Below are 24100 nucleotides of genomic sequence, written 5' to 3' on the forward strand. Positions count from 1 at the left end.
TTTAGCCCCTGCTTAGCCTTGGTCAAGCATACCTGTTACCAGAATATTCCTCTAATGATCATTCCATCTTATTTTCTGACAATGTGTTTAGGTCTAAATTATCAATAGCATCCTTTATTTTATTATTTTTTTTTTAGTTCCTAAGACATGGTTTGAAGGGCATTTAGTTCCTATTTCTGTTAGGCAAAGTGACCATGTGCAAGTACTGACATCAGGCTGCTTTAACTGTTAATTTTCAATTTTAGCTACTGGCTTTTGCTGGGAAAATATAGAGGTACACATTTTCCCCTGCTAGTGTAGAACTTCTGAAGGTAATAATGAAATAGAATTATGAGGAAAGTTTAATTCTGGACCTGTTTATAATTATTTGAATTGTTGCTTCGTATGGAAAATTTTTCTTTTTAATATTTTGAGATTTATGTAATTACACAATCTTATCTATGAAACGAACAATTTTGAAATAATATATGTGATAAACCATCATCATCACCACTGTTTTCGAGGATGGCATATGTTGAATAGTTTGACAGCATCTGACAGGTCCAAATACTGCATCAAGGTCCAGTGTCTGCTTTGGCATGATTTCTATAGCTGGATGCCCTTAATGCCAGCCAATTCAGAGGATGTACTGGGTGCTATTATTACTATTATTATTATTGAGTGAGAGAGTAGTGCATGCCATCAAAATAACACAGGGGTAAAATATACAAAGCCCAGTATACCCATCTAATAGGGATACACCAGGCACATGCATCACAACCATATGTACGCAACATGGTGATCTCATTTGAAGATAAACAGTGCATGTCCTTGCAGATGGGGCCCAGTTAGAATTTTCTTCAGTTTGACTAGCCCATTCTACTCAAATGGTCCTTGAATAAGGGTTGTAACAAATGAAACACCAATGTTTCCAGAGGTGAATTATTCAAACTCCAAAGAATTCCTCTCAACACATGGCTATGATGTTCCTGCACTACTTCTGCTCATGGTCAGAGATGCACATGTCGTCAGCCACCAAGGGAGATGCTCTACAGGTTATGGTCAAACAACTGACAAGCCAATCTGTGGTATTGTAGAATATTTACTGTAGTCCATCTTTTGTACCAAGATAAAACAATGTGCATGATAACACTTCCAATCAGTTATGATCAGAGGCCATGTACTTCCAATCAGTTAACACCACGAGAGCCAGTAACTGGTACTGCATCATCATCATCATTATTATTATTATTTGTGGCACCAGTGCCAGTGAAGTCACTATGCAACTTGCAAGCCTAAGATTCCCTTTGAATGAATGCTGCTATAAGTAGAAAGGGGAGGCAGCTTTATTCTATGGAATGGGAGATTAAAGTGTGATGGAAGGGGCCGAAACAGAACATTGGTAATTAAAATTTGAGATATAAAACTCCATCTATCTTTTGTGAAATCTTTTGAATTAAACTGGCCAAGCAGATAAAATATAAGAAATATTTGCAGACAAAATGAGATTAATTGAAAACAAAAACAATAACAAACTAACCTGCTCATTTTGAAGAAAAATTTGGTATGAACTTAGTATTTTGTAATGTTCTTTAATATATAACATTTTAATAATTTTTTTAAAAATTGCTGGAAGGAAAATGCTTTTTGTTAGAGTTGCACTGTTTTTAAAAGTCCTAAAAAAAAACACATGGAAAATGCTTTTCTTAAACATAATATATTTATTTTTATTTATTTATTTTTTTGCAGGGATATAAAATATTCTATACTTTGAATCCAGATCTCCCTATTATTCTTTGGGACCATAAAACCCACAACAATGGCCAGAATAAAGTGGAAACTCTTCTTAACTTGAAAACAAACAGCACATATACTATAACCATTTTAGCTTTTTCTAGTGCTGGTGAAGGTCCTCTTTCAGAAGAAATTCAAGTAATGACAAATCCTGGAGGTAATGCAGTCTTTATCACCCACTCCACTTCATTGCTAATTTTTGATGTCTTTTTTTAAAAAAAAAGAAAATTTATCGACATGCATGTTACAACACAAAGACAACGAAGATTTACAAATTCCCCAAAAATATTCTTACCATATCATTATTTCACTAATGAAAGAATTAAGGATTCACTTGACAAAATGAATTATTTTCCCTGTCTGCAGATGAGTGCAGTCCAAACTCTCTCTCTTTCTCTCTAAGAAGAAACAGTATTTTATACACACATCAACTACAACATACTTATTTCAGTACACATTGAGTAAATACAGGAATATGTATTTCCCCACTTAGAAGATAAATTCAGGTCAGTATTCAGATTCTGAATATTACCACAAAATGGCCTTATAATGCATCATTCATTTAATTTCTGTAGAGTTTCAATTTTTAGCAATCAACACAGCTTAGCCTATATTTCCACAGAGTTAGCTTTGTACCAGAAACTTCCAAATCTCACCTGAGATGTAATAGGCCTCTACTTTCACTCCTCTAAAATACTTTACATAATGAAACTCTAAGAATATATTAGCTTCAGCTAACAACACTACAACAATACAAATTCCATCATCATGGCCTGTCTTCATTGGCATGTTTCATCTGACATGTTCCTTACATATTGTAGCATTGCATGTAATTTGGGCTAAATGTCTTTGGAAATTTTGGGCTGGAGAACCTATCTCCCTGAACACGTTTGGTAATCTTTAGTAGTTGAGCTAAATGGGTGTGTTGTCTTGTGCCTGCTTGCACCAAACTTCTATACATGTATGTATATGTCTAGTGTAATTCTGGTTCTTGGGATGTGAATGTCATTGGATATCGTGTGGACGACAAGTCCAAATGTCCGAGTTGTTACTTGCGGACACTTAGATGCATTTGCTCGTTATTATTACCTTTTTAAGAAAAAAAAAAAAAAAAGGTTGCATTTGTTGCATTTTTCTTTTACTTTCTAATATAAATCGGGGATCAAAAAAGGTGGGGAGTTTTGCTGAAACAATTTTCAAATAAATTAACCTCCTAAGGGAAAAGGGGAAAAGAAAAGAAGTGCTAACAAAAAGTATGATCTTTTAATACATATACATTCATATATATAATATATATATATATATATATATATATATATATATATTTGAATGTGTATATATATGAATGTGTATGTATACACTATTGCATGTGAAAATAAAACAAGGTTGCATTCTTTTCCTTTTCTTCTTTTCAATTAACCAAAAGCTTTGATCAAAAATTGTTTAAAGTTTTATTATTATCATTATTATTATTATTATTTAAAATAAATCTCCAAATCAAAACGCCAGGTGTATTACTAAGCACAATTTGTTGATAAAAATCTTAGAATACAATTTTATTTTTAAAACATTAGTTTTTGAGATTTTCATAAGCCAATTTAGACATAATTTCATAATTGGTATCATCAGTATTACTTCTAAATTTTTGTTAAGAGGCAAAAAAAAGTCTTCAGAAATTGTTTCAGCTTGACTACCAAGTGCAGTTCTACAAAGTAAATTGGTCAAGATTAGTCAGATAACTTTGGTCAACAGCTCCATTTAGTGCCATAAACAATGTGTCTCTGAAACCTGCATTACTATTATAACTACTACTACTTGTGTGTCCAACATTTGTATGTGCACATATATGTGTGTATACTTGTGTGTGTGTATGTGTTTCTTACTTTACAAAAAGGACGATTTTTTTTGTTGAAACTTTGTTAAAATTTAATTTAATTATTTTTTTCTTTTTTTACCTTGTTTTGCTTATATTTATTCAGATTCCAATACAATATGTATTTCAATACCAAATGGATTATTATAAATACACAATACTAATATCAGAGTATTGAATCTATCTTTCTTAACCACAGGGAACAAATTCGTGGAATTTAGTGCAATATTTCAGCTTTCATCATTGTGTTGTACCAGATTTTTCAATCCAATATTGTACAAAATAAGGATTATATACATCAAATTTTACAATTTGCTGTACACCTTTCAACAGATTATATTATGATGTGTCTATGTGTGTGCCTCTGCATAAATGTAAGTGATTATATGTGTGTGTGTTTGTATGTGTATATGTAAAAAGTGCTGCATAGGGTTCAAGCATGTAGGATCAATTAAATTTTTATGTATGTATATAAGTAGATTAGAATATGAAAAAAAGCATAATTACTAAACCCTTTATAATCATAATTGTGCAATGAATAATACCATATGTATTGTTTGAGGTAACACATTAATTATATTTGCTGTGTATGACTGGCATGGCTAGCTGCCTGATCATTATATTAGCTGATTCTTAGGGGATTTTCAAAGATATTTCAAAGTTGACAGTTGATATAAATTTTGACTTCTACGAGGGGCATTCAATAAGTAATGCCCCTGACCCACTTCCCATAGCAGTAGAGCAACGACACTTGGCACAGTTATTAGTCTTTTTCTACATAGGAACCACCCAGAGTTACGCATTTCTCCCATCGTTTGATGCAGCTCTGGAGACTGTTTTTGTAGAAGACCCCAGCTTGGTCCTCCAACCATGACGTGACTTCAGAAATCAAGGCTGCATCATCTGGGAAACGCTTTCCTTTCAAATACAATTTCATGGCTGGGAAGAGGTGAAAATCAGAGGGTGCAAAGTCAGGAGAGTAGGGGGTGGATGGGGGAGGAGTTCATAGCTGCACACCTGTGCTTCTGATCTGGCGACACGCGTGTTGTGGACCGGAGCGTTGTCCTGCAGGAGGAGGATGCCTTTGCTGATCTTGCCTCGCCTCTTGATTTTGATAGCTTCTCTTAATTTCCTCAAAAGTGAAGCATAATAGTATCTATTTATGAGATGGAAGCCATTCTGTTTCCAAAAAGAACACAATCCCATTTCTGATTAGTCTTGCAATGGGGAATTTTGAACCTTAATGTCATGTTCTTTACTTCATCACATCGATTACTAGATGAAATCTAATAAAACTCTACTTGTACACAACTCAAGACCTGCTATTCCTTTAAAGCTTTTTAAGACTTCTGTCTTTAGTCCACAGCTAAACATTTGCTAATGTTAGCAATGCTTTGTATGCACATATAGATTATCTTTACATTTTCTTTTTTATTCTTTATTTGTCATACTACTTTTAGAAATATTTACCCATTAAGGATAGAAAGTCTCTCAATATGTTGCTTTTGACATGTAATTATAAAACTAAATTAAACCTGTTGATGTTGCTTGAGGGTTGTCCATTTTAAGGTTAAGATGAATACTCTACTTCCTCCAAAGTAATTGCAAACGCAAAATATCTTTTATGCTGCTAAGAACAAACTTGGCTCTGGTTTCATAGCATTCAGTGGGTGAGTGATAATTTTTTTCCAAGACTTGACTTCAGCTTATTTCTGATCTGATAAATATTCTTGACAACTGGCCTATGTCAGTTGAAGTGATGAAGAACAAAATGGTCTGCTTTGTAGCATCTATAAATAAAGAATAGTCCACAATTTTATCCATTCAGTCATGGTATGTCTTAGAATGTTTCTGATTAGTGTTTCAGTATTTAATCCGAGTTCTCCTGAGATTTTCCTTCATTACCTGATAATATCTAATACTACATATATTGTTGGATCAGCCTATTTAAACTTCTATATGGGAGATGGAGGTCTGCTGTTTTTGGTTTTTGATATATATATATATATATAACTAAACTAAACTAATGTTTATTTATTCCTAATCACTGCTTGGTGCTGTTGCTGTTATTTTTATTCTGAGCAAGCAGTCCTCTAGTGCAACTTTAACTCTGAATCTGCTGGAGATTATCTCACTGGTATTTCCTATTGAAGAAGGCTAAAACGCTAGAAATGTATGTCTGGGAATCTAACAGCAGTAAGGACTCGGCATATATAGTGTCTTTACATCTACTATAAAAGAAATTCTCTACGTTTCTGAACTAATCTCAAGTTTATATATATATATATATATATATATATATATATCACCGTGACCGACTAGGCTATCAGATGTAGTTACACATCGCTGGTCACAATGCGTTCGCAGTTTTAGCCTTCAAATGACGCCACCCCGCTGGCTACGCGAGCAGGCCAACAGAAGAAAGAGTGAGAGAAAGTTGTGGCGAAAGAGTACAGCAGGGATCGCCACCACCCCCTGCCGGAGCCTCGTGGAGCTTTTAGGTGTTTTTGCTCAATAAACACTCACAACGCCCGGTCTAGGAATCGAAACCGCGATCCTACGACCGCGAGTCCGCTGCCCTAACCACTAGGCCATTGCGCCTCCACACACACACACACATATATATATGTATATATATACACATATATATATATATATAGGCACAGTCATGACAATGTGGTTAATAAGTTCATGTGGTTCATGTTCAATCCCAAAATATGGTACCTTGGACAAGTGTTTTCTATTATAGCTCTGGGCTGACTAATACCTTGTGAGTGAATCTGGTTAATGGAAATTTTGTGGTAACCCGTCACGTATGCATATATGTATTATGTGATGTGTGTAGCTCTCTGTTTCCTACCCCTACATTGCTTGATGATCAATGAGGGTTTGTTTTATGTCCTTGTAACTTAGTAGTTCAGCAAAAAAGAATGACAATAAGTACCAGGCTTTAAGAAAATGAGTACTGGGGTCAGACTGTTGGATGAAATTTTTTCAAGGCTGTGCTTCAGGATGGCCACTGTCCAAACACGAAACAAATAAAAGATACAAAGTATTACATCATCATCATCATTTAATGTCCATGTTCCATGATGGTATAGGTTGGATGGTTGGACGGATCCAGTGGATCAGAGGACTGTGTCATGTTCCAGTATTTGTTTTGTCATGATTTCTATGCCTGGAATCATCATCACCATCATCATCATCGTTTAACGTCCGTTCTCCATGCTAGCATGGGTTGGACAGTTCGACCGGGGATCTGGGAAGCCAGAAGGCTGCACCAGGCTCCAGTCTTATCTGGCAATGTTTCTACAGCTGGATGCCCTTCCTAACGCCAACCACTCCATGAGTGTAGTGGGTGCTTTTTACGTGCCACCTGCACATCCCTAATGTCATCCACTTTGCAGTGGGTAATGGCTATGTTTTTCCATTCCACCTTGCAAGACAAACTCCAAGGTTTGTAGGTGCTAGGAGATGATGGGTAAAAAGTATGAGAAAAAGTGGCTAAGTGGAACTGGTTTCTTGTTGTAAAGGCACTAGCTACATGACTATTGACATAGTAGAAGAGTGTATGGTAGTGGTCAGAAGAAGCTGGAAAGGAGTAGAAATATTGGTGATGATGTCTCACTCTGAGTGGTAGACAGAAATTAGTGTTGCTAGGAGACAAGTATGTGGCCTGGGGGGGGGGGAGTAGGCAACTCTCCAACAATGCAAGTGTTGGAGTGAGAGTAGGAGATGGCTGACAGTGTGGAATAGCAGAACAGTAATACTGATTTTAAATGGCCACAGTCAAATGACTGAAACAAATAAAAAAATATGTGTTCACATACACATTCAACTAATGTTTTTGTAAAGAATTCATGATGCAGTCATACTATTTGAAGGAAGATTTTCTCAAATTAAAAATTTTTAATCATATTAAAAGATCTTCAAAAAACTAAAGGACATAAACCTTTTAGAAGGAAGTTTCCATATTGAGTTTAAGTGCTTTTTCCCTTTACAGCTTTTCAAACACACGTGTTATGGGGTAATTCATAGAGAGGAAGTTATTTTTATAGTGTTGTTGATGATTTCTGGTCTAGTTTTGGATTTAAAATTCTTATATGGTATTCTTCTCTTGCCTTTTATGGTCGATCATTTTCTTCCTTTGAAAATAGGAAATATGTTTCAATTTCCCATTTGCACAAATGTCTAGTTGTTCAGTACATGGAACATTTCAAAGAATTGAATCTTTGATTTGCTGCTTATATACCCTAAGCCAGTGTATTAATTTTCATCCCTTTTGGGCAATATACATCACATTGCATTATGGGCATGTGATGTAGTAAAGGAGATTTGTTTTGTTCTGTTATTTTGCAATTTGTAGTTCCGTTAGCCTTTCTCTTCCTTCCCATTCTGGAATGTTTTCCTTGTTCCCTTTTCAGATATTTCATATGTTTGATGATGAAAGGTCTCTGCAGCTGGTTGCCAGCATTATTTTTTTCCTTTGACTTTTATTATATACCTGCGTATGTGTACATCCATACACATACGTGTGAACGCACAAAACAAAATAGTCCAACCCATGCCAGCATGGGAAATGGATATTAGATGATGATGATGATGATGATGATGACTACTATTAGAAACATAGAAGATTGGATGCTAAACCAATGGGTGATACATAAGGCATAGCTATGTGGTTAAGATGTTTGCTTCCTAACCACACGATTTAGATCCAGTCCCTCTGCATGACCCTTGGGTTGATATCTTCTACTATAGCCTAAAGCTGACCAAAGGCTTGTGAATGGATTTGGTCAATAGAAAATGAAATATGCCCATTGTGTATATGTGCAGTGGTTTAATTTCTTTTTACACCTATTGAAGAAGTGACTGCTTTGTGCTTCACATTGCCACAGTTTCCTCTATGACTTCTGCCTTGCTCTTACTTCTGGAATGTACCTAAAGTCTTTGATTCTCTTTAAACTCTTTAGAAATACTGAGAATGAAGAACAGCATAATTATTACTATATACATCTTAACTGCATTTATCATTATTCTTCATTATCATTATCATTGCTCTCACCTTCATCTTCATTATTCTTATTAATTGCTACATCATTTTGTATTCATTTTCGTATAATGAATATAACAAAATTTAACATTAATTTAAGGCATTGTTTAATTAACCTGCATCGCGAGCATAAACATAGTTACTGAATTATCTCAGTACGTCTTTATAATTAAAAAAAAAAAAAATGGAAGACATTTAAAAAAAAAATCCTGTCATGTAAAGAAACGCAACTTCTTTTTTTTTTTCCTGTTTATTTTTGTTTTATTTCTAATTTTTTTTTTTTTCAAACTTCAATATTTATTTTTCTAATCCTCAAATTCATCTATTAAATTAGTGTTTCAGGTTTTCAACAAGCTATTTGATTGTGGTGGGGGAATCAACAACACTCACAAAACACTGAATACATCCACTTTATTTTTGCTTCATCATATAGAGCGCAAACCGAATGGAATAATAAAATAGCATAAACATGGGTAGAGAGCATGTCTAGCTAAATTTTGGCACTAACTGGATCTGTTTTATACCACCTTATCATTCTTGGCTCAATACACCTATAACGATGCATTGGATTTCTTTTTTTTTTTTGCCTGCTGTAATTATTATTATTATTATTATTATTATTATTATTATATATATATGTTATATATAAATATATATATATGTTATATATATGCGTATATAGGATATATATATATTTAATATATATAATATATATTATATATATGTTATATATATATATATTATTGATATATGGATATATGTAATAATTTACATATATGATATATAATATATATATATATATACACACACACATATATATCTTTTTTTTTAATTATTGATTTCTGCCTATGGATTTGTTGTTTATGTGCGGGATGTTCAAACACTTGCATCATTTCGTATTGCTGAAATCTCTTGTGTGTGTTTCAGTTCCAGTGAATAAACCTGTTATATTTGATCGTAAGTAGTTCTGAAAAGTATGGCATTTATAATATTTATTATTATTATCATTATTAATAATATTACCATCATATAAACCTCCATGTCTTTATACAGTGCTCCTATATGGTGCATGTTGCTGCATATTTTTTAAAATATTTTTAGTAGCCTGAAGTCCTGTAGATTGTGACTTTCAAATATCTTCTGACAGTCTTGAACTGGCCTTTGTTTTTTGCATCAGTTATTACTTGTATCAATTTTGTCTAGCGTACGTACATGTAAATTTTTGCGCTGCCGCTATATACTACTGCGAAGATGCCAGCATGCTTGCCCTTTGCTTTGATCTGCTGCCTGCTGCTGCTGCTGCTGCTGCCGACGCGTTGCACTGCGCGATCGTTACAAATCAGTTTCTTTCTGCAGCGATGGATGGACTGAAGACCATACATCCTGATATTGCACGTAATCCATCCTGGGTTTACCAGTCCAGTCTTTGTCCATTGCCGTGTTTTTTTCCGAGTGATCTTCCTACTGTTTTCCTCCCTTCTTTCCAACGGAGCTATGCACACTTTATTTCAGCCATTATCTGCGAAAAGGTTTACATACATACATGTATGTACGTGTATGTGTATATATGTATATATATATATATATATATATGTGTATATGTATATATATGTATGTGTATTTATGTATGTATATATGTATTGGGGGAAGGGTGTTTGGTTTTAGTTTTTAGTTTTTTACCTTCTGTAAATAAAAAGAATATTTTTTTATTATATGGAAAAAAATTTTAAAAATTGCATCAATTCTGAAGGTCGCTGCTAATTTTAGCTAAAACTTTAAAAGTCCTAAGTTCTTTTATATGTGTGTATGTCTGTGTGTGCACACAATAAATATATTCACTCACACACGCGCAGACATATATATATACACACACACACACATACTCTCTAATTCATATGTACATGTATACTTATGAAAGTGTATGTATATACTTATAATCGTACACACACATACATATATGTGTGTGTGTGTGTGTGTGTTTATCTGTTAGAGAGTTAAATTTTTTTTTTTCTGTTGTAGTTTCGAAGTTTATAATTATTTAATTTTATTTGGTTCTGATTTTCTTTTGATAATGGATATTATTCAAAATTTTGCAATAGGTTTATTTTACAAATGTACATCTAATATACACTTTTTTTTCGTTAAGACTGGAGAGGAAGGTGGTTGGTAAAAGTCTTCCCTCCAATATTTACCTCTTTCTTTCTTTTGTTTTTTTTTTAAAGTAGTCTGGACATTAAGTCGTATTAGTTTTATTGACATCCTCTAGCGATGGCATTGTAAAAACAAAAAGCCTTGTCTAAAGACTCTTCAATTTATTTATTTTTATTTTCCTTTCCCTTCTTATATCAAACAATATTATTTTGATTAAAAGGAATTTCAATATATTAGAAATTATCAAAAATGTTATTTACAAAGTCATTTTTTGGCCTAAAATTTGGATGAAAAGATAATACAAATAAACATATTTATAAAAATATGAGGAAATCAATTTAAAATTCTGAAAAAAATAACTGAATAAAAGTAATGATTAAATGAATTTTCTATTATTCTTCTAAACAAACTGTATTTTAAGATGTTATGGGATTGTTTTACTTGTGAAACAGTTGTGCATAGTTCCTGAGGAAGTTTTTCACAACTTTTATTTCATAAAGTGTAGCCATTTTCCACCAAAATGCTTTTTTTCTTGTCATGCATATAGTTTTACTGAGATACATTGAAAAATTGTTATATTTATAAAACTTTTATGAAATTCTAGCGTAATTCAGGTGGTTGGAGCTGAAAGAAAAACCTCATTTCATAAGCTCTTATGCATTTTTTATTTAATACTTAAATTTAAGCAAACAGTGTGATTGTATGTACATGAGTCTATATATGTATTTATGTATACTTGGTTATATACATATGCATGCATATGTTATGTGCCTTTATACATATATTCAGACAGTATACATTAATTATCAGAAAAAGGATTGTAAATGCCTTGAATTCAACTAATGATCTAACTTCATAACTAAAACTGATTGTTTACCAAGTAAACAGCTAATAATGTAGACTAAAAAATGTTCCGCTATCTCATAGTATGTAAATTTAGCTTGTATCCTTTTTCTGATTTATCAGTTGTTATGTAACTTAACTCAATTGGTAATCTCTGCTATGAGAATCTAATTGTAACTATACATAGTAGTTTACAGATATTAAATTGTTAACTAATAGATCTAGATTAATAAGTGACAACAGTAAAATGGCTGCTTTACTGTCTTTTCCTACTGCATAATAGTAATAATAATAATAATAACAATAATAATAACGATATTAAATAATACTAAATAATTATAACCTCACAAACATGTGTGCTGAATTCAAAGATTTGTGATTTCAAGAGATTAAATTGGCTTTTCACAAAAGTTTGTGACTATTAAGTTTAAGAATAATTCTTAATCTAACTGCTTGTGTGTAACATCACATACACATCTAGCTAGTTATGAAGAACCTATGTCTTTTCATTATAGTTCATGTTTCTTTCTTTTTTTTTTTTTTTCACCCTTTCCTGGTGATCAGAGCTGTGTGCAGTCTGTAACTTATATCCTGTGACATTTGACATATTCCAATATGTTTGTCTCAGTTACATCCACACTAAGCTCTTGCATATGATTGCTATACATTTTTTCCTCCTGATCTTAAATTCCTACATTCTACAGTTTGAGGTGGACAAGATGTTCATAAACATTTTGCCTCAAATTCTTGTTACAACCTTAACGCAGAAGCCGCACCTTATACTTTTCTTCTAGCGCTTTCATTTCATTGCTTTACTGCTCTCCTTTTAGTGTAGGATAAATAGCTTCTCTTCTCTCTTCCTCATCTTCCAACTTCTACAATGGATTACTAGCTATATTAATGCGCTATTGATGACTATGTTTTGGGGATTGAAATTTAATTCTTTTATGATTTCTTCTAGATCATTCCAAGACCGAAGAAAAACAAAATTTTACTTTATTCTCATTCTGAGAAAAGAAATATTCTGGTTTACACTTGAGAAATTTATATCATGTGTTTTCAATGTCTATGCGCATTTGCTGTAAAAATATATTTTCCTGCAATACTTACTTATTATTAACAACATGCTATGAAGAAATTGACCTGCTTAGTTACAAGTTTATAAGTCAGTGCTATCCTGACAGTATTAAAAGCGCAGTTTATTGGAGAATAGTTTTCTCTAGCTTACTCATAGATCCCTCCCCATGTATTGTGTAGTTCATCTATCTAACTATGCTGCTCAGATATTATGCTCTTGCTACATAGGGAACTATATATATATATATATGTATACGTGTATATATATATATATATATACATACATATATTTATATATATATATACATATATATATATATAACTATATATATATATGTATGTATATATATATATGTACATGTATATATATATATATAACTATATATATATGTATATAGTATTCATATATATAGTATTCATGTATGTGTGTATATATATATATATATGTGTGTACACACACATGTATATAGTATTCATATATATAGTATTCATGTATGTGTATGTGTATATATATATATATATATAATATATATATATATATGTACACACACATATATGTATATAGTATTCATATATACATGTAAATATATATGTATATATATATATATATAATCATATATAATATTCATAGATATATATATATATATATATATATATATATATATATATATATATATATATATATATATATATATATATAGTTTACATCTCGTTCGGAGATTTATTAATGCTTATATATATATATATATATAATATGAATATGTATAATAGTCATATATATACATGAAATTTACATATATATATATATATATATATATATTATATATATATATACACACATATACATATAATGGTTATATATATATATGATATTCATAGATGCATACGTATATAAGTACATACATATATATAAATACATATGTATATATGCGTGTACACTTGTGTGTGTGTATATATAAACAAACACATATATACATGTGCCTATATACAATATATGTATATATTCACACACACACACACACATATATATATATATATAAATGCTTATGTATATATGTGTGTGCACTTGTGTCTATATATATATATATATATATATAAACACATATATACATGTGCCTATATACAATATATGCATATACACATATGTATATACACACACTTAAACATATATGTATGTACATATATTGATATATTATATGTGTATGTATATATATGTTTATATATGTGTATATCTGCATATTTAAGTGTATATGTGTGTATGCATATGTATATACATTTATTTATTTATATATATTTATGTGTATGTGCATATATATAATTATATATACACACTCACGCACATATTTATGTGTGTATATACATACATATATATATATATATATTGAGCTGCTTGTGATTCTTATTACTGATATTTTTATACCTGCCAATTTATTAATGTTCAGCACACATGGAAATAGTTGAATATTTAGAAAATATCTTGGTATTTTCATCTTAGTCAATTAATCTGAATGTAAGGCTTGATTGGTAATTAATAAATGCGCGTGCGCAGCCTTTCTCTTTGCATATAATGTACCATTGATCGCTAATATTAACACCATATTTTTCCTATTCATTATACTAATCTTCGTTTTTCCTTTTTCCATCCATTGTCCTGCAGAATCAGGTGAGGCCAATTACTAAACTTTCTAATTTCTTTTCAGCACATAATTTATGTATATTTTTTTTTTACCACTATCATTAATTATACATATGTATTTTTTTTAAAATTTTAAGCTAATCTGCAGAATAATGCATTAAGATTCTGCTACTTGATGCAATATGATTGTAGCAGTAGTTATTTCGTCCTTTTTTCATTTTTTTTGTATTCGTTCTTTTTCCTTTTTTTTTTCCTTCTTTTGTAATCAAAATAATTACCTATAGTTTTTGTTTTTTGTATTTTTTTTTTTGGTTTTTTGCGTATGTCCTTTACATGATTTTGAGGGGACATTCGTGAAAACACTCTGAAAGAGTGAGGTGTAGATTGTTATTTTTGTTTCGTGGCTTTGCATTCTCTGCCACTTGTTCCAATTTATGATGTGTGTGTCTTTTTTTGTAATATATTTGTTCTCTTGTTCTTTTACTAACATCTTAGTGTTAGGTCTAAAACTCTATTACTAACCCCCCTGCCCATCAATCGTGGCTAATTAAAACAATTACTGATAGTTTTAGAGCTTATGCTATAAGGTAAGTTCTACACAGCTACTCAACAACAATATCAAAGGCTTTCTCCAATTTCGGAAAAGTAAAACAATTTATCATCATTAGCTGCAAAATTGGTGAGTGATCTTTCAGGGAAAGATATATATATATTTTTCTCTCTTATTGATTTCAATATTCTGAATCTTTTTGGTTTTTTTCCTTATTGATGTATTTACTCTATATGTATGATCAGTTGTGTGTGTGTGTACATATATATGTGTGTGTGTATATGTATATATATGGATGGTTGACTAGTTTTTGACAAGAGAACATAAAGACAACTTTCTTCGTATCAAAGATATCTGTGAGAAAGACATGAAACCTCATTACTCGAGCGTTGAAAAATGGGAAGGTGTTGCTGGTAATTGTTTCCACTGGACATTGGAACTAGGCAAGGGTTTAAAAAGATGAGAGGAGACACCTACGGTTGCTGATAAAGGAGAGCAAAATTGAAGGAAAAGCAACGTGAGGAAAAGACTGATAGGCAGCACCTTCGAATGCCGTTGCTGCAGCTGGGTTTGTTACTCACATGTGCGTCTCTAATAGTCACTGCAGACAGTGCTCTGCCAACAAGACTGAAGATTTTCCAGGTGCAGATCCGTGATCTCGTGCGACTAATGGATTCCTCCAATGTATTTGTGTGTGTTTCTGTTCACACACACAAACATATAAATAAATTATTATCTTTATCTAGTTTAACCCTTTCGATACCAACCCGGCCAAAACCGGCTCTGGCTCTGTAGTACAAATGTCTTGTTTTCATTAGTTTTGCATCAAAATATACCACCAAACCTTAGTTGCAATTTATATTCCTAATACTAGCTTAATGATAACTAAGTTATTTTACTAAATTCTTTGTTATATTTAAAATAATTGAAAGAAACACAGAGCATCAGTAACGAAAGAGTTAATATGATTATTCCATTAATTTCATTTTCATTTTGCAACATGTTGCATTTACATTTATTGGTCGTAGATAACTAAGTGTTCTACTATATTTCATTTTACACTTTAGCTCTCTCTCTCTTTCTTCCTCTTTCTCCCTCTCTCTGTCCACTCCTAATAAATATGACCTTACACAAATATATACATAGATATATGACATCCCTGTATGTTCTGAGTTCAATTGAAGCTGCAGTCAACTTTGTTCCCTTTCTGGTGGTGGTGGGGATCAGTAAAATAAAGTCACTGGGCTAGATTTAATTTGGGCCTTTGAAGAAGCCTCAATTGGTGTTGCTCAGCTTGCTAGAAATAATAGCAAACAAACCTTCTTCACTCTTAAAAAAGTACATGTTGGATAGTGTAGTTCTCTGTATATAAGAAAAAGATGGGGTGGTCATTGTTGGAATACTTTTGATCAGAGGTTTTCTCAAACAGATCTTTCTTGGGGCTAAACAACAGTAAAAATAGTGTCCTTGTGACTATTTTAGAATTCAGTTTTACATTTTTCTACATGAGTATTGGATCGATAGAATCCTTAAGGTGTCATACAAATTACCTTGGCCTTATACAATCTAAGTTCAAATCCAGCCATGGTCAACTTTTCATTTTATCCTTCTAGAATTGATCAAACATATTTGTGAAATACTGAGATTAATCTAAATCAACCATCTACCTCCCAATGTAACATTGTTTGACATTGTACCTATGTCAGAATCCAGTATTATCTTATAGCTTTTTATGTGATGTCACTTTACATTTTGTGTTCAAATGCCTGTGTTTAGCGTTACTTTTCCTCCTTCCAGGGTTGATAAAATAGAGTGCTAGTCAATAAATAGGGTCAATTTTCACCAACTGTACCCTCAACAATTTGTGACATTGTGTCTTTAACAGAAATTAGTATTATGATTTTTCTGTAGTATTCATGATCATGATTTTCCCATCTGCTTCTCCATGTAAGCTACATTGGATAGGTTATAATGAGATAGTGTTTTATGACTGGATACCCTTCTTGACACCAACCCTTTTCATTGCCTTGAATGAGTTCAGAAATGCAGTGTACATCTAATAATCGAAATTTTATTTTCTGCACTTTTAATATGATCTTCTTTAGTTTTTGGAATATATGATGTTAACATTATATCATACATGCCTCATTAGGTATCATAATAAAAGTTATAGTTTTTAATCTGTTTTATACCACTTAATACTGACTGTGTAACCTTTTCTTTTAACTCAGTAACTGCAGTTCTTTGGAGTTACGTTTGTTGTAGCTACCTAATATATTAATAGTTTTGTTTTTGAGAAATAGTAGAGCTTGTGACACTAGACATGTTAAGCAGGGTTTTTTTTTTTTTGTCCTATTGCAGTTTGTGGCTGAAATCCCCTTCTGTATTGTTTCAGTTCTTGCTGGTCTTGGAACAGATTAGTGAGTAAAGAAGATTTTATTCAGAGGATAAACACAGACTAATATGATTTGTATGTATTTTCATAGTCACTGAAAGGTCTGATAAATATGTTTCAAGATAATAAAAACTGAGTATGGTTATAAAAGATACTATATTATGTGTGTATGTATATATATTTTATATAAAATTTGTGTGTGTATGTTTATAAAATTTATATAATTTATGAAGGACTACATTATCCAATGTGTCTCTTTTTTTTTTTTTTGAAAACAGTTGGTAAGGAGTGTGTTGGTATTTAGTTTTAGACCTTTCCATTCTGACTTCAAATTCTGCCAGGGTCCTCTTTACTTTACATCCATCCAGGGTCAATGAAGCAAAGTAGTAGTGTTCATTTAATCAAATGACACTTGGTGTTTCCCTGGCCCTTTCAAGCAATAGACTGCAAATACAGGATCCTAAAAGTACAATTGTATTGCTGCATGCACATTAACAACAGGTGACTGAATAAACCCAATGGCCATAGTACAGTGATCCTTTGACTATCGCAGGTGTTATGTTCCAAAACCTCCTGTGATAGGTGAAAATCTGCAAAGTAGAAACAGTACTGTACTGTACTGTATATTTTAAAAAATTTTAATAATTTCTCCGAAAAGCTCTATCTCCGACGATTTCATCTCAATCGAAGGCGAGGGGCTATCTCCGTCCGGGTTGCGGATCCGTGGAATAAGCTGCCGGACGAGATAGTGAAGATGCCGACGACCGCTCGGTTCAAAGTCTCTCTTGACCAGAAATGGCCTGAACTCTTTGCATGAACACCACCCTGTACATAACTCCATGTCCCCCTACATGGCCTTGCTTTTTACTTTTTGAGCCAAAAAATTAACTTAACTTAACTTAATATTATTGTAAATACAAAACAAAACCTCAGAGCAATCGACATTAGCTTAAATAATAAACTGTGATATGGCAAGGGATTACAGTATTCTTGTGGGAAGAATTCTCTCTCTCTCTCTCTCTCTCTCTCACACACAGGTATGTCCACTTACTGTGAACATCCGAAAGATAAGACCAGCTGCCCACTAACAGTATAAACTCCATATAACATAATCTTTTGTGTTGTGGTGTGTATGCATGCACACAACAGCAAGAGCTCCCATTAAGTCATTTTTATCAACTGTTCAGAAAACATCTTAAAAATAGTTGATAATCCTCTGTAACCTTGGCGATTACGGTGGTGATGGGTATTCCACAACTGTAGCATTCAGAGTACAACTAAGATGCAAAACATCAGTGAGCTGTTACCTCTGCTAACGAGTAGATTTCCTCTCATAAAGGGTGATGTGGCATGAAAGACTTGGCTATTGAATGTAAGGATGTCTGAAGACTGGAAAGAAATGAAATAAACATGCTCCACTGCACGACTTATGTTGGTTTGCATAAATGACAGCACAATGGGCTGAGTATGAAGCTCACCCGGTTCTCTCATGCCGAGTATGAAAGGAACCTGATGTAGGCGTTTAAGAGAGAAAACTCTACTAGTGCAGACATATGCATACAGTTCATGATAGTTGAGTAGAGAGTGCTGAGCAATCCAAGCAGAAGGAATCTACAAAAGATGGAAGACAAAGAAGATATAAGGAAAAGTTGTAAAATGGTGAAAGAGGATTTGAAGAACCTGGAACTCATGAAGGTGATAAAATATGTTACAGGAGATACTATGCAAGAGAAGACCCTCTAACAGATGCAAGCATGAAAATTCAACTGCAAAATGACAATGAGAGTGGTAATAGCATATGCGTATATGCACACACACACACACACACACACACACACACACACACACACATGTATACACATTAAAAATTTTATTTTTTATTTTATGGGTATCTTGACTTCATGGCATCAGCAATTTTGCTCACCTCTCAGAGCACTCAATGATACAGTGTACAGCCCATATTGGAGTGTAGTTCCTCCACAATAGTATGGAAGAGCTGGCATAAAATGATCTTATATACATAAGGCACAATGAACTATGAGTAGTGATACCCTCAGGCACAACCTCCAATAAATATTTTTTCCAGTCCACCTAAGAGTGTTGATTATTTTCTGTTGCATAATTGTTTTTCATGCTAGTGTAATGTCACCAGCCATACATAACCATCATTTTCATTGTTTCTGTGCCAGCATTTTTTTCTTTCTGACATGAGTTTAACAAGACTTCTCAAGTCAGTATTCTTTGGCTGGATGTCTTTCTTGACATATTCTTTTACACTCTTTTACTTGTTTCAGTCATTTGACTGCAGCCATGCTGGAGCACCGCCTTTAGTCGAGCAAATCGATCCCGGGACTTATTCTTTGTAAGCCCAGTACTTATTCTATCGGTCTCTTTTGCTAAACCGCTAAGTGACGAGGACGTAAACACACCAGCATCGGTTGTCAAGCAATGCTTGGGGGACAAACACAGACACACAAACACACACACATATATATATATATACATATATATGACAGGCTTCTTTCAGTTTCCGTCTACCAAATCCACTCACATAGGCATTGGTCGGCCCGGGGCCATAGCAGAAGACACTTGCCCAAGATGCTACGCAGTGGGACTGAACCCGGAACCATGTGGTTGGTTAGCAAGCTACTTACCACACAGCCACTCCTGCGCCTTGTTTTCAAATTACTTTATTTCTCTGAGCTTTTTGTGTTAAAATTGTTGTGCTCTTGAGACCTATATTACTGCTGTTCAAGTGGTATCAGACAAAACATGGAAGACAAATGTGCACGTGTGCACACACACAGGCATATAAATATATGCATATGATGCACTTCCATACAGTTTCCAACAACCAAATTTCACTTAGATTTTGGTCCACTTGAAGCCAAAGTAGAAAACTCTTGGCCAAACATGAGTAAACCAAGCTTTTTACACACACAGTCATACCTATATAATATATATATATATATATATATATATAGATGAATAAATAAATGGAGTTGAACGAAGATGTTAATAAAATTCTTTTACTTTCATCATGTTTCGGAGACAGCATGGTTTTATTCCAAAGGAATAAACGGTGTAAGATGCAATCTTTTCATCAGGAAAGAAAGAGAGCCTCTCTCAACAACAAGACATTATAACATTTACGATGGCTGCCTACATGATAAACAGAATTAATTCTGACATGAATTTGCCACTCTGGTTACAGTTCATTGAATTTTCCATGTTAACAGTAAACATAGGATAATTCATTCACCCATCGATATATATATATTATATAGAGGGTACTATTATTCATAGGTACCGCACGCTAGGAGGGGCTTTTGCAGTCAAAACTACTAAAATAAACAAATTGTACTGAATGCAAAACTTCAAAGCAAGTCATTTAAAAACAGAATTTAGTTACATATCACCTGTGATTTCGCAATCAATGCAGAATATGCATTCTATGCTCTTCAGTGCAACGAACTCAAGACATTGTGACACTTGTGAAGACCTGTTGAGGCAAGTGAGAATCGAATCGTATCAAATCAAATCGAACCAAATCAAAATAGATGAACATCAATGGAATTTGTATCCTTGTGGTACCAGTGCCGGTGGCACATAAGAAAACCATCCGAACGTGACCGTAGCCAGTACCGCAATGACTGGCCTCCGTGCTGAGGGCACGTAACAAACACCATCCGAGCGTGGCCGTCCGCCAGCCTCGTCTAGCACTGTGTCGGTGACACATAAGAAAACACCATCCGAGCGTGGCCGTCTGCCAGCCTCGTCTGGCACCTGTGTCGGTGTGGCACATAAAAAAACACCATCCGAGCGTGGCCGTCTGCCAGCCTCGTCTGGCACCTGTGTCGGTGGCACATAAAAAAACACCATCCGAGCGTGGTCGTCTGCCAGCCTCGTCTGGCACCTGTGTCGGTGGCACATAAAAAAACACCATCCGAGCGTGGCCGTCTGCCAGCCTCGTCTGGCACTGTGTCGGTGGCACATAAAATCACCCACTACACTCTCGGAGTGGTTGGCGTTAGGAAGGGCATCCAGCTGTAGAAACACTGCCACATCTGACTGGCCTGGTGCAGCCTTCGGGCTTCCCAGACCCCAGTTGAACCGTCCAACCCATGCTAGCATGGAAAGCGGACGTTAAACGATGATGATGATGATGATGATGATATATATAAGGCACCTAGCCATCAAAATCATGCCAAAACAGACACAGTAGCCTGGTGCAGTCTTCTCCCTGGCCGGCTCTTGTTAAACCATCCAACCTATGCCAGCATGGAAGACAGATGTTTAATGATGAATGTATATATTTATACACATTTAGACAAGCAGTTTTAACACACAACATCAATGTATAAAGTTTTCTGCAAGCATTTGTGTTGTTATCAATGAGTACACTTTTAATCACAGGCATTCCATTTGTGATCATGTTTTTTTTTTTTTTTACCTTTAAACATACTGTGTCTATTACTTCATTTTCTAGCTTTTTTTTTTAAGGCTGTGATGTTTTGTTTGAGAGGTAGTTAGCTATTTATAACCACATAGAAGCTTACTTACTGGCTCATGAAGGGAATAGTTTCAGCATCTCGAAAGAGTCCAGAAGCTGGCTACCCGCATGGTTCATGGTCTCAAAAATTTGTCCTACAAAGAAAGGCTGAGGACGCTCAACCTTTATTCTCTTGAGAAACGCCGCCGCCGTGGTGATCTCATTCTCACCCACAACATCATAAGCGGAAAGTGTAACCTCTCGAAAGAGCTGTTCTTCACTCCTGCTCCAGAGCGTCGGCTGCGGGGTCATTCCGAAAAGCTCTACCTGCGACGATTTCATCTCAATCGAAGGAGAGGAGCTTTCTCCGTCCGGGTTGCGGATCCGTGGAACAAGCTGCCAAACGAGATGGTGAAGATGCCGACGACCGCTTTGTTCAAAGCCTCCCTGGACCTCAAGTGGCCTGAACTCTATACATGAACACCACCCTGTACTTAACTCCATGTCCCCCTACATGGCCTTGCTATTTGCTTTTGAGCCAAATTAACTCACTAACTAACTAACTAACATGGAAAGTTTCTTCTCAAGCTGTTGGTGAGACCCAAGTCAGCTTTGACTGAGCAGAATTATGATCAGAGGAATTCCTACCATGACCACCCTATCTGTTTGCTTTTCTATATCAAGGATTACGTTATGCAACATATCTATTTGTTTTTTTAAGACAGTAGGTAAAGAGTGTATTGGTATTAAGTTATAGTTTTAAGGCGGCGAGCTGGCAGAAACGTTAGCATGCCGGGGGAAATGCTTAGCGGTATTTCGTCTGCGTTACGTTGTGAGTTCAAATTCCGCCGAGGTCGACTTTGCCTTTCATCCTTTCGGGGTCGATAAATTAAGTACCAGTTACGAACTGGGGTCGATGTAATCGACTTTATACTTATGTCTGTCCTTGTTTGTTCCCTCTGTGTTTAGCCCCTTGTGGGTAATAAAGAAATAGGTATTTAGTGATAGACCATTTCATTCTCATTTCAAATCTTGCCATGGACATTTTTACTTTTCATCCATCCAGGGTCAATGAAGTAAAATTGTGGTATTGATTTAATCAAGTGTTTCGCAGGCTTGTTCAAACAACAGACTACGACTGAGAATCCTAAAAGGATATCTGTTGTGCTTTGCGCACATTAACAACAGATGACAGTATAAATCCAGTGGCATTAGTTTTCTTGTAATATCAGCTATAGCAGACATTAACTTTGATAGGCATAACGGTGGATCACTGCTGCACAAAACCTATAATTAATGGTGATATACGGCATTTCTGTTGGCAGAACAGGGTGCAATTTCAGAAGGATTTGGCTGTTATTTCATTCATTATGTTCTCGGTTGGTCAGTTGGTCAAACGGTCTGTTCTTTTAATTTGATTCATAAATTGGAACAATGTGTTGGTGTCTGCTTGTTTTGTTTGTTTGTTCGTTTTTGATGTTTTTGTGTTTTTTGTTAGTTTCTTTTTTTGTTTTTGTTGTTTTCCTTTTAACTAGCCATTGTCTCAATACAGAAGCATGCATTATGTATTCTTGCGTTTATTGCGCTGTTCAAAGTTACATCTCAGTTGAATTTAGCAATTTATTTTGCCCCACACCCCAATTTTTTTTTTCTAATCTCTCCTTTTCTCCCTAAACTTTACTTCTGGTATATAATACACTGGCTTCCATGTTTTGTGCAGTAGTAACTAACATTTCATTCAGAACAACCAGTTTAGCATTAAATAAATTTTCCCAAGTAAACAGCTAAATAAACAGCAACTGTGTATAAAATGTATGTATGTGTTCATGTGTATATGTGTGTTGTTTGGAAGCACAAAAAGTTGTACCATTTTCATCAAGTTCTAACCATTTTATAAATTTATATGTGTTTATATATATATACACATATGCGCGCGTGTGTATGTATGTCTGTGTATATATATTGTGTGTATATAATTTACTTTGAGTGTTGAGATTCTTGCATTTAACATTAATGTAGTTAGAAGGCCCCTTAAATTGTCTAGTCTGAACATTCTAAATATATTAGTATATATGTGTATATTTGACAATACTAAAACAATGTTAAAACTATATCAAATAATCTGGAAGAAAATATAAGAGATTTTCAAATGTCTTCGATATTTTTCTTCTTTAAACAACTATTTAAACTACAAGTGTGATTAAAGTTTAGTGTCATAGTAATGATAATGATGATGATCATAATAATAATTATAATT

General features: G+C 33.9%; 1 protein-coding gene across 11 annotated transcripts in view; it reads left to right on the forward strand.

Moving 5' to 3' along the window:
- LOC115215626 (tyrosine-protein phosphatase Lar) overlaps positions 1-24100 on the forward strand; it is a 535158-nt gene that overhangs the window by 440493 nt on the left and 70565 nt on the right. For 8 of the 11 annotated variants that reach the window (XM_036505764.1, XM_036505770.1, XM_036505767.1 and 5 more), the window contains 3 exons: positions 1729-1930; positions 9627-9656; positions 14428-14433. In XM_036505764.1, the coding sequence (XP_036361657.1) occupies positions 1729-1930; positions 9627-9656; positions 14428-14433 (238 nt within the window). The remainder of the gene's footprint in view (positions 1-1728; positions 1931-9626; positions 9657-14427; positions 14434-24100) is intronic. The other 3 variants (XM_036505766.1, XM_036505768.1, XM_036505769.1) reach the window with 3 other exon arrangements.

This window comes from Octopus sinensis, linkage group LG9 (genome assembly GCF_006345805.1).
Source record: "Octopus sinensis linkage group LG9, ASM634580v1, whole genome shotgun sequence".
Classification (NCBI taxonomy): domain Eukaryota; kingdom Metazoa; phylum Mollusca; class Cephalopoda; order Octopoda; family Octopodidae; genus Octopus; species Octopus sinensis.